Source organism: Podarcis filfolensis (assembly GCF_964270895.1).
Source record: "Podarcis filfolensis genome assembly, chromosome: 8".
In the NCBI taxonomy this organism is placed as follows: Eukaryota; Metazoa; Chordata; class Lepidosauria; order Squamata; family Lacertidae; genus Podarcis; species Podarcis filfolensis.
The window spans coordinates 21,154,460-21,166,531 of record NC_139611.1 but is presented as its reverse complement, the minus strand read 5'-3'; the positions used below and the strand labels follow the sequence as shown (position 1 = coordinate 21,166,531).

Here is a 12,072-nt window from a genome sequence, read left to right as displayed (position 1 = left end):
CCCGCCCAGAAAAATAAAAATAAAGCATGAGGATCCGAACCCTCTGAAAACAGCCTCAGTTTTACCTTTTGTAGTTCTGTCCTTAATCATTGCAGCAAATTTGTGTCTGTACAAAACTTACTCAGAGAGTCTGAGCCAATCTGCACATTAAGAAAAAGCATATGGTACTGCCCTCTTGGGAGTGTACCACTTTTGAATGCTGATGGGGGGAGCTCACATTTAAACACTGCCCCGCTTAAAGAAAACCTTCCTGATACAATGGGGGGTGGGTGGGCCGCGGGTGGCGCTGTGGGTTAAACCACAGAGCCTAGGACTTGCCGATCAGAAGGTTGGCGGTTCGAATCTCTGCAATGGGGTGAGCTCCCGTTGCTCGGTCCCTGCTCCTGCCAACCTAGCAGTTCGAAAGCACGTCAAAGTGCAAGTAGATAAATAGCGGTATACAATGCTATACCGCTCCAGCAGGAAGGTAAATGGCATTTTCGTGCGCTGCTCTGGTTCACCAGAAGCAGCTTAGTCATGCTGGCCACATGACCTGGAGGCTGTACGCCGGACCCCTTGGCCAATAAAGCGAGATGAGCGCCGCAACCCCAGAGTCATCCGCGACTGGACCTAATGGTCAGGGGTCCCTTTACGTTTACCTTACCATGGGGGGGGGAGTTCAGTCTGGCAGAGAGAAAACTAGACTCCAGTCCTTTTGCCCAATGAAGGAACAGGGTGTTGTCAAAGGAAGGATTTGTTCAATTATACAATGCACCACATTTGTTTTTCAAAATGCTACAGTCCCAAGAAGACTGCACCACATCCCCCCTCCTCCAAATATGTAGGTCTGCTTTGAGATGCACTCCCTGAGCTTATCATGTTTCCACATGCCCAGGGGCTGTGGACATGCATTTTCAAGAGTTCTGAAACACCTCTGAATTCCTTGTCTGGGCAAATGGCCTTGGCTAAGGTAGCAAACCTGTGATTGTTTAAACAAATCCTTACTAGGTGTTACAGAGCATCACCAGTCCAAAGCGCATGCCATGAAACTCTTGCCAGTGTAGAAATAGTGCAACTGCAATCAGTTTGCTATTCTCACGAGAACTGATAATAAATAGTTCAGTGGTAGAGTATCTGCTTTTCCCAGTTCCATTCCCTGACATCTCCAGGAAGGACTGAACTAGACCACTGTCTTAAGACCCTAGAGAATCACTACAAGTCATTGTAAACAGTATTGAACCACATGGATTAATCTTGCGTGTAAAGCATCTTCTTCTGTTCTGGCAAAAAAATAAAAATAAAAATAGGCACATGAGCAGTTAATTCCATCCTTACTGCAAAGCACACCTGGACTTCAAAACAGATGAGTGGATGCTTTTGTGTGCCCACCTTACCCTTTTGGCATGAAGCAAAGAATGAAAGAATATTAGCAGAATGCTTTGTTTTAAATACGCAAGACAATAACCCTTAATCGCCTTGCCATAGTGTGGGTTTGGGGTTTTGAATTTTGCGAAAAGTACAGCACTTTTTTACATATATTTTAAAAAAACCACACCACCCCCAGTTATTACTTTCTGTTTGAAATGATATTTTGATTCTTACAAAATAGGCATTCCAAAATAACCTGCTGTCTTGATGGAGGGGTGGAGAAATCACAAATGCCCCAGTGACATAATACCTTTATTAGTCACAGTTTCCTGAGCAAGCTTTGGAGTTCTTCAGAAGACTTCCTCAGGCAAAATTTGAACAAAGCCAAAGAATGTAAGAGTGTAAGTGTGTGTGTGTGTGTGTGTGTGTGTGTGTGTGAGAGAGAGAGAGAGAGAGAGAGCGAGAGAGAGCGCGCGCTCATGCTAGTGGAAAGGGAATGGTGTTTGCAGTTCTTGAGGTAGTGTGTAGGAGGAGTCCTACAGACATAGAATTAAATTAGGTCGCTTCTAGATCCGGAGATGGCGGGGGAATTGGATTCAGTTCACAGTTAAAGGCAAATCTACCTGAATCACACTTTCTGGAACAATATGTGAACAGCAAAACAGCCATATTTCAAAATGCCAATTTCCCCAAATTTTGCAATGCAGTTCTCTAGCTGAGTCATGTATACACAAACGCATATACTAGGGTCAAGTGTGCATTTAAAAAATACGTATATTAATGAAAATGATGCATTATATTAGGGAATATTGCTCTGCAAAAATGTGTATAAGCAAAATTGCATAAAAACGGGCACTAAAAAGCTGGTGAATGTTTTAAGTAGGGCTGCCGTACACCCAGAATTTCCCAGACACAGCTGGGATTCATCTGCCAAAAATAGCGTCCAGGTGGAATTTTCAAAAAGCAGCCAAAATGTCTGGGGAAATACAGGTGTATGGCAACCCATGTTAAAAGTGTTCGGATTCTCTTGTGCCCAGATTTTCACTTTATGAAATATGGCAACCCTATGTGTAAGTGGACTTTTAAATAATAATAAAAATTGCAAGCTGATGTAGAAATGTGAGTTTAAGATTGTGGGGGAATGGGAAACAGAGAGAAACTGAAATTGACTTATTTGCCCATTCCTAGCTGTATGTGACAGCGGCTACTGTAGGGTGCATTTGTGTCCCATTTTGCAGAGGACCATCCTCTATTTGCAGTCATCCTCACTTTGAAAGGCTGATCTGGGTGGAATGTAAAGGTGACTGGGGAGGAGTCAATGTTAATGGTCCCCCGTGACTTGGATGCACGACTCATATCCACCAGGAGTCGTGTGTTCAGTATTTTATGAAACTCCCTTCCAGTTAAGGACAGACAAGCTCCCTGCCTGTTGAACTTCCACCACCTACTAAAGACTTTTTTCCCTAATTCCAGCAGGGTTCAAAATTTAATTTTACGTGTATAGTTATAACTCATTTTTAATTTAATTGCATCGAGTCTCCTGCACACTGTTGAGGCTGCATTCAAACAGCACTTCATTCCATTCCCACTATGTTTCCCGAACTGTTAATTTCCACATTATATTTGAGCTTTCACTGGATGTAAAAAGCCACTTCTGGAAGTATAGCGGAATATAGAGCACTCGTTTCCATATAATCTGCAAATTGATTTTTTCCCCCCTGGAAGCCAATGACATAGAAATGATTGCTAAACTTGCTCTATAGAAGAGGCTTTTTACATCATGTGGAAGCTCAAATACAACGAGTGAGGAAAAAGTCATAAAAACAGAATAATACGGCCATGTGAATGCAGCATTAGACTAATTGCAACCACGTGGTCTACAAATTCTCAAAATAAATGAATGAAACCATACTTTCCTGCTGGATCTTGTATTTTGTTCAGGTCAAGGAGGAGAGAGCAAGCCTTCCGGCATCCAGGATGCAGCTTTGAAAACGTGTTAGTCAGGAGCCCCTGGATTCCAGCAAGGCATTACCACCCGGGCTTGTGCCTGTGAAGAAAGACAAGCCAAGGGCCCAGAGCAACTTCTTCAATTGTAGGAAGCTGATTGTGTGAGATACACCACCCTCCTCCGATCTGGATCATGTCAGTTGATTCTTGTTTGGAGCTAGAGGAGCCAGCAGTGAAGCTGTTCGAGAGAGATGTGGAGAGCCCCCAAGGGAATACTTTTGAAAAGAACTGGGGAAATAGTTTCCCCAGCCACCAGACTGTGCCTTTTATGGGGGGACATATCTATGAATAGAGACTGTCACAAAATCGGGCAGATCCACACGATGCATTTAAAGCAGATTCAACACACTTTTAAAGCACGTGACTCCCCCTCCCACCAAAGAAACTTAGGAGCTCTGTGAGGCCTGAACTGCATTTCCTCTGATTCTTTGATGGGAGTACAGTGGTACCTCGGGTTAAGTACTTAATTCGTTCCGGAGGTCCGTTCTTAACCTGAAACTGTTCTTAACCTGAAGCACCACTTTAGCTAATGGGGCCTCCTGCTGCTGCCGCCGTGCCGCTCGAGCATGATTTCTGTTCTCATCCTGAAGCAAAGTTCTTAACCTGAAGCACTGTTTCTGGGTTAGCGGAGTCTGTAACCTGAAGCGTATGTAACCCAAGGTACCACTGTAATGTGCTTTAAAAGTGTGTTGAATCTGCTTTAAATGCATAGTGTGGAAGTCTGCCAGTGAATTTAGGGAGATAACGTCCAGCATCCTCATGGAACTACACACCCAAGCATTGGGAATATAGGGAGCTGTCTTATAGCAAGTCAGACTATTGGTCCATCCGGCTCAGTATTGTCTACACTGGCTGGCAGCAACTCTCCAGGATTTTGGATCACTCCCTGCCCTACTTGGTACTTTTACAGGGTAATCCTGAAAATCAGGTTATCCTGAATATATGAAATTTATGGCCTAGATATTAAAACTAGTGTTTATCTGCTTATACAATCAAGTTGAAATTATATGTTCTTTTATTTGCATTTTTTTAAAAAAAATGTTATTTTAAAGGCACTAGTTCACCAAAAAATGCCTTCAAAGCAGTGTGTAAAACATAAATGAGATATAATCTCCATATGCCAGCCTGAGGCCCTCTAGATGTTTTGAGCTACAACTCCCATGTGCTGGCTAGGGCTGATGAGAGCTGTAGTCGAAAACATATGGAGGGCACCATGTTGGAAAAGCCTGCAGTATAGAAATAAAAATGTGGCAGAGGGAAGGGAACCCAGAACATCTATCTATCCAAGGCAGAACCTCTATCTATCCAAGAACAACAGCAATAAATTTTCAGGGAAGTATACTGAATATTCACATATATATTCAGCTGTCTTTGAAGGCAGGTCTATCAAACTGGGGGGAAAGTTTCCTTTACGCTGTGTCCAGGGTCACCCCCCCCCCGTCCTCACTTGTTGCCAAATGCCACTTCAAAGAAGATAAGCCACAACAAGATATTCAATCATTTCAAAAGAAAAAAAGATCTCAATCTCTCTCACACACACATACACATACTTTAAAGAAACTCTTAAGACTCTCAAATTCTCCTCAAAGCCAACGACTGCAGGCACACCATACATTTAAAGTGTGTGCATGCACACAAAGCACCAAATCCTGGGAATTGCAGTTTACCACCTCACGTGGTTACATTTCCCTGCACCCTTAGCAAACTACAGTTCCCAGAGTTCTTCAGCAGGGAAGACGTGCTTTAAATGAGCTTTATGCATATGGTGTGTGTGCAAGACAAAACCAGCTTTTCTCCTTAGATGTTTGTGCTGGTGCTGTTCTGAAAGACCCACCCTCCTTTCCCCTGCTCCCCCCTCAAAAATACACTTTTATCTCTGAAGCCCCATGTCCCTTTTCTCCACGGACAAATTGCTGCTTGTTGTCGCTCAGATAACCAGCATCCATTCCCTGACGCCCTTCTCTTGCAAGTCATCCAAGTAGCTGATAATTGGCATGGAAGTCCGGGCAGGCGGCGTGGCCTCCGGACTTCAGCTCCCTTGACCTCAGTCAAGTGGCTGTTATTTAGTTCAGCAGCAGCAAACCTGTTTGGAAAGTGTGGCACTACAGAAAACCCAAGAGCGTACGAGAGAGCACTCATGGTCGTTGAGAGTTTGTCTGCAGAGTTAAGAGAGCTTTGTGGCAAGCACCACTCAGGAAAAGCCGGTTGAGTATGATGTGTATATAGCTTTAAGAGGCCCAGCAAGTGTTACTTACTTACTTATTTATTCAGGTGATTTATATCCCACTTCAAGCTTCAAATAAGTCTCTAAGCTAGGAACCGGGAACCTTTGGAAAATGAAACCCCAATCCGCCCAAGATGTTGCTGAGCTACATCTCCCATCAACCCCACCAAGCATGGCTAAGGATGATGGGAGTTGTAGTCCGACAACATCCTGGAGGGTCAAAGGTTCTCAATACCTGCACGAAGTGGTTTACAACACCCTAAACACACACACACACACAGAGAGAGAGAGAGAGAGAGAGAGAGAGCGCTATAATAAAAATTCCACATTTCAGAATGGCCTAGAACAAACAGCAGACAAACCATCTGACTGAGCTGGCCCCAGGTGCAACCACTTCCCCTAATTCCCTCTCCACTGCCTCAAGCAAAATGCAGCAGAAAAGAATGTTCTGGTTGACCCAGGTGAAATCACTCACCTCAAATTTCCTTTTGCTCGCAGGCTTGGACCAAGGCCTCTTCCTCTCTTTCGGCAGAGGCCTTGGGACTGGTGGTATGGTGTCATGCCGCTCCTCAGAAGCAAGTGTCTCCTCAGGGGATTCTGTTGCGCAGTGACCTGGATCTCCTCTGACTCGCCTGAAGAGCAGAATGCCAGGCTGGACTGTGAAGCTGAATAGGTAAGCTTAACCCACCTTGCTGAAGGGACACTTGTAGGAAGGGGATAGGACTGGTTCCATATTCCCCAACATCTCACGGGTGAAAATAGGGGCACTTGAGGAGTTGTTCTAACTAACACCCCTCTGCTCACATTGGTGGTCTATGCCCAGAGCCCATGCACACTCCAAGGTTATACAGTGGTACCTCCAGTTGCGGATGGGATCAGTTCCGGAGCTCCAGCTGGATCTCAAGGTTTCCGCAACCGGAGGGACTGCTTCTGCACATGTGCACATGGCAAAACCCAGAAAAATGCTTCCAGGTTTGCCTCGTACGTATCCTGAGCAATACGTAACCAGAGGTGAACATAAGTAGAGGTACCACTGTACCACTGTACAGTGTTACCTCGGGTTAAGTACTTAATTCATTCTGGAGGTCCGTTCTTAACCTGAAACTGTTCTTAACCTGAAGCACCACTTTAGCTGATGGGGCCTCCTGCTGCCACCGTGCCGCCGGAGCACGATTTCTGTTCTTATCCTGAAGCAAAGTTCTTAACCTGAAGCACTATTTCTGGGTTAGCGGAGTCTGTAACCTGAAGCGTATGTAACCCGAGGTACCACTGTATGTTGTTGAAGGACCTCCATTAGCTGTTGGTATTCATTTACCCTGGCTTTCACCATCACCGCTCTATTTATTTATCCTTTGTGTCCACATGTTTTTATTTTAGATGAATTCCTTTCTCCTTCCCCTTTATAGGGGAAGATTTCAGACTTGCATAAGGGGAGCTCTGCTGGATTAGGCCAATGGCCCATCCACTGCAGCATCCTGTTCTCATGGTCCACCAGAAGCCTCTGAGAAGCCCTGCAAGCAGGACACGGGTGCAGCTGCACTTTCCCTGCTTGTGATGCTCAGCAGCTGGGCATACAGAGGCATACTGCCTCTGACAGTGGAGGGAGAACGTAGGCATTGTGGCTAGTAGCCACTTTACCTCCATGCCTTTGTCTCATCCCCTTTTGCAGCCATCCGAGTTGGTAGCCCTCACTGCCTCTTGTGGGAACAAATTTCGTGGTTTAACTATAGCGCTGTGTGAGGAAGTACTTTATTGTATATGTCCTGAACCTTCCAGCAGTTTGCTTCTTTGGGTGCCCCTGGGGCCTGGTATTCTGAGCAGGGAAAAGCTTATCCCTATCCACTTTCCCCACACTCTGCATAAATTTATAAGCCTCTGCTGTGTCCCTTCCAGACTTGCCTTTTTTCCAAAACCAGTAAGCTCCAAATGTTGTAACCTTTCCTCATTGGGGTGTTGCTCCAGCCCCCTGTCAGTTCTCCTTGCCCTTTTCTGAACCTTTTCCAGCTGCAGTTTCTTTGCTGATGTGCCCTGAGCCTGCAACTTACACACTTCTAATTTGTGTGCATTCTGCTTTATGTGCTGGGGGAGGGGAATTAAAAAGGGGGCTTTAAGGGGCAGGTTTCCAAGGGGAAAGACCTTAGCAACCCCACCTGCCATACGTGATTTTGGCTTTAGGCAAGATCTGCGGAACGTAACACCCATGTAAATGGCAGGCACAAAATATTCAGAACAATTCTTAGCACCACTAATAAGCTTGCAGTTCATAGGTTTCTTGGGGGAAGTTGTTTACTTTAGCTGCGCATTATATGTACTTTAAATGTCCAGTGTAGATCCACCCACAGTGACCAGAAATGGAATGCTCTTAGGCCCCATGTTAGACAGGTACCTGGGATAATATTGCAGTCCTAATAGCAGCAAAACGTGTGTTGTTTGAGGGAGGGGGAACTTGCCTTCTCACCCAAATTTATTTCCCTAATGCCAGAAAAAGACCAATTTAGCTATGGAATGGAGAGAAAAAAATTACCAAACCGGCAACTCGCAAACCAGCTTTCCTAGCCCCACATCAATTTTCCTTTCTTGCACCTCTCCCATTTATACAAGACATATTTATGTTTTGCTTTGGCTTTGGGTCTTTAGAGGGCCTGGAGTTGACCCTTGTGCTCACTGCAGACATCCCTGTGTCACGCTGCCAATTAACACCAAAGGAATCATTTTAGCACAAACAGGAGGTCACCTCTTACCTTTTCTCAGTGGCGTAGCGTGGGGGGTGCAGGGGGGGCCGGCCGCACCGGGCGCAACATCTGGGGGTTAGGGTTAGGGGGCGCAAATTCACGGGTTAGGGGGTGCAAATCCACGGGTTAGGGGTGCAAATTACTTGCCTTGCCCCGGGTGCTGACAACCCACGCTACGCCACTGCCTTTTCTGGCAGCCCCTCCTGATTGACGTGTGTCTAGCAGGGCCTCCTATAGCAAGTCTTCCAACCTGTGCCTTCCCACCAAGGTGGCAGACGCTTTGACCTCCCTGATTTAAGAAAGAGATGCTGGGGGAAGCGAAAGAGTTTATAGTGGGCTTTCTCTCTTCTAACAACTAGTTGAAGGAGATGAAGGCTACTGGATCAGGCTGAGCTTTGCTGCTAGCTCAGGCCAAAGGCCTATCTGGTCCAGCATCCTGCTCTCACAGTGGCCAGCCAAATGACCATGGGAAACCTGCAAGCAAGACATCAGCACAACAGCACTTTCTCCACCTGCAGTTCCCAACAACTAGTATACAAAGGCATACAGTGGTACCTCGGGTTACAGATGCTTGAGGTTACAGACTCCGCTAACCCAGAAATAGTACCTCGGGTTAAGAACTTTACCTCAGGATGAGAACAGAAATCACGCAGCAGCAGCGCAGCAGCAGCGGCAGGCCCCATTAGCTAAAGTGGTGCTTCAGGTTAAGAATAGTTTCAGGTTAAGAACGGACCTCCGGAACGAATTAAGTTCTTAACCCGAGGTACCACTGTACTGCCTCCCAACAGTGGAAGTGGAACGTGGCCAGAGTAGCTTGTGGCCACAGATAGCTTTATCTTCCATCATCTAAATCTTTTAAAGCCATCCATGTTGTTGGCCAGCACTACATCATGTAGGAGCAAATTCTATAGTTTATGCGCTGTGTGAAGAGCTTTCATTTGCCTGTCTGACTTTCAGCTTCGCTGAGTGCTCCAAGTCTTACGAGATGGGGTGGAAAAACTTTTCTCTCTCCGCTTTCTCCACATCACGCATAATTTCGTACACCTCCATCACCCCTCCCCCTTAGTTGCCTCCCCCTCTCAATCTAAAAAGCCCCAAATATTGTAACATTTTCTCATAGGGGAGTTGCTCCATCCCCCCCTAGCCATGACCCCACCCATACTATTAGAAGTAATCTTATGGGCTGGGACAATGCCACAGAAAAACTGGGAGGCCAGATAAGGAGTCCACCAGGGGCCCTTGACACTATATAGAAATTTGTTATCCTTTTGGTAATGATAGAGAAGAAAACAGCGAAGTAAGTGGGTCTATTTTTGGAAGTCACTGCTTGTCTCCTTGGCGAGGTTTCTTTGTTTGGCTCGTTAATAATATCTCAAGGTTGCCTTTTTGAAGCAGAAATGTTCACGAGGTATTTTGCAAAATAAAAACACAAACCAACCCCTAAATATGTTGTCAGTTCAATGAAAACACTATAAAATTAGAGCTGAGGATTAGAGGCAGTGGTTTGCATAAGGCAGTCGTCATCAACCTGGTGCCCTCCAGACATTTTGGACTACAGTTCCCATCAGCCCCAGACAGCACAAAACAGCACCTTCTCTCCCAAGTCTGCATTAGCTTGTCCTTGGCCCATTACAACATCTGCACAATTCCCAAATAGGGAGCCAAGCCAAATGTCTACAGCAGCACCAGTGGCGTTGAGGGGCCCAAGTGGTGTTGGGAAGGGCTGTCTGCACTGGAGGAGGCGGGGACTGAGGGCCGTCTTCTTGGGGTCTGTCTGTATTGTCTAGGATGTTGGGCAAGGGTCTTTTCCAGCACTACCTGAAGCTGTTGGAGGTCGAACCTTGGACTTACTGCCTACAAAGCGTGTGCTATATCCCTGAGCAGTGTCTGTTCACAAAGCTAGGTTGTGTTTGGTGATGAAATGCAGCACTTTGTACATGCTCAGGGAGCAGCCTTCTGCATTACCCAAATAATAATTCTGTACTAAAGGGGTGTGTTTAAATTAGGATGGCTGGCGCTATCTGTGCGAGAGATAGGCCTTTTTTTTGCATTCCCGCGACTCACCTGAATTTTCATCCACTTCTGAGACATGGGCAAAGCTGAAAGCCTTGCAGGGACTGTGTAAAGGGGGGAGGGATGCAAAATTCACTGCCGCATGCTGTTCATTTCTACAGAGGCACTTTCCCGCAAGCTAGTGTGTACCTAAGTGGTGACTCATAACGACAAAGTTGGAAGAAATGTGGATTTCAGTGGGAAGAGCATCTCTGGTAAGCTGCTATTGAAGCATGCAGAGCCTGTGCCCACTTGGCGGGGGTCACTGTATCCCAAGCCGTTGCTTTGTTTTGAAGATCCGGAGAGCTGGACTCCCTCTCCCTTCCTCCCAGCAACACGCATGACAAATTGCAAGTCTCCTTTGCGCAGAGGAGAAAAGCTCTTTCCGACTGATTCACCTCTCCCGCTGTGCAGAGTCCAAGGCAAAGGATTCTGTTGGTTTTATTAAAAATGGCGGGGGAGGAAGAGTCAATTTGGCATCTGGGATCTGTGCTATCAAACCTTGTGCTGAGCTTGTTAAGCATGGGGAAGAGAGAGAAGACGGAGAAGGGATAGGAGAGCCATATTTTCAAATAACTGAAGGGCTGCCACATGGAAGATGGAGCAAGCTTGTTTTCTGCTCCTCCAGAGGGTAGGACCCAAGCCAAGGAATTCATATTGCAAGGAAGGAGATTCTGAATAAACATAAGGAAGAACTTTTCGACGGGAGGAACCGTTTGACAGTGGAACAGAATACTGTATCTTGGAAATGTGGTGGACTCTCCTCCATTGGAGGTTTTTAAACAGCATAGGATGGCTGTCAGGGATTCTTTAGCCGTAATTCCTGCATCAGACAGTGTCTACTAGATGCCCCTTGGTGTCCCTTCCAACTATACAATTCTATGCTCTTGGGGCCCCAGTCTAGATATCCTTTATGTTATGCCTTCATGATGATTTGTGCTGATGGTGGTATTGAGTTGGTTGTACAGAACCCCCTCTTTCAAAGCTTTTTGCACCTGCAAAAGGTTTAGGGTGGACGTACTTCTTCATTTTCAGTCTGATGAAATCTTGTAACTGATTATGCCACAAATGTTCTGGTGGTGATTGTCCCATTTTTTGCTGTGCTATAGGCAATCACTTAAAACGCCTATTTTACAGGTGTGGAAGACTGAGGTCAAGAGATAAACAAACAGCAGAAGCTAATTTATTTTACTTGCCATTGTTATACCTTTGGGAGTAGGAAACTCTCAACATTCTGTTGCAAATCACCTACCACGGACCTACCAGGAATTTAAGCGGGAGGTGTTTGGAAGAATACTGGGTGACTGGATCCTTTCATCTCAAGGGCTCAGGGGAGTCTTTTGCATAGTACCCAGCCTGCTGCAGTGAAACTGCTGGGATGATTTAAGTGCCGTTGCTTTTATTGGCCAGTTTACAATTTGATAAATTCCTGGATCATCGGCAGAGCTGGGGGAGCCGGTAGTTTAGTTTTCTTGGCAGGGTTCTGCCTCCCATGTGTTTTGGTTCGCACCTATGCAAGATTTACCATTATTTCTCTCTAAATCTTAGCATGTTTGCTGGAGGAGCCAGTGTGTCATAAAGGTGTCTGCTAAACAGATGTTAGGTTCTCTGGAACTGCTAGGGAAGCCGTCTTTTATCCCGAGAAAATAGCTGAGATAAACAGGACTATCTGTAGGCAGCTTCAGCAAGTGCAGAAGTGGAGTCTAGGGT

At 45.8% G+C, this 12,072-nt stretch overlaps 1 protein-coding gene across 2 annotated transcripts in view; it reads left to right on the top strand.

Annotated features, from left to right (window-relative positions):
- Positions 1-6,251, top strand: part of LOC310769552 (uncharacterized protein) — a 135,381-nt gene extending 129,130 nt beyond the window's left edge. For both annotated transcript variants that reach the window (XM_083629034.1, XM_083629033.1), the window contains exon 5: positions 6,077-6,251. In XM_083629034.1, the coding sequence (XP_083485160.1) occupies positions 6,077-6,189 (113 nt within the window). In that variant the 3' untranslated portion in view covers positions 6,190-6,251. The remainder of the gene's footprint in view (positions 1-6,076) is intronic.
- Positions 6,252-12,072: the final 5,821 nt, after the last annotated feature.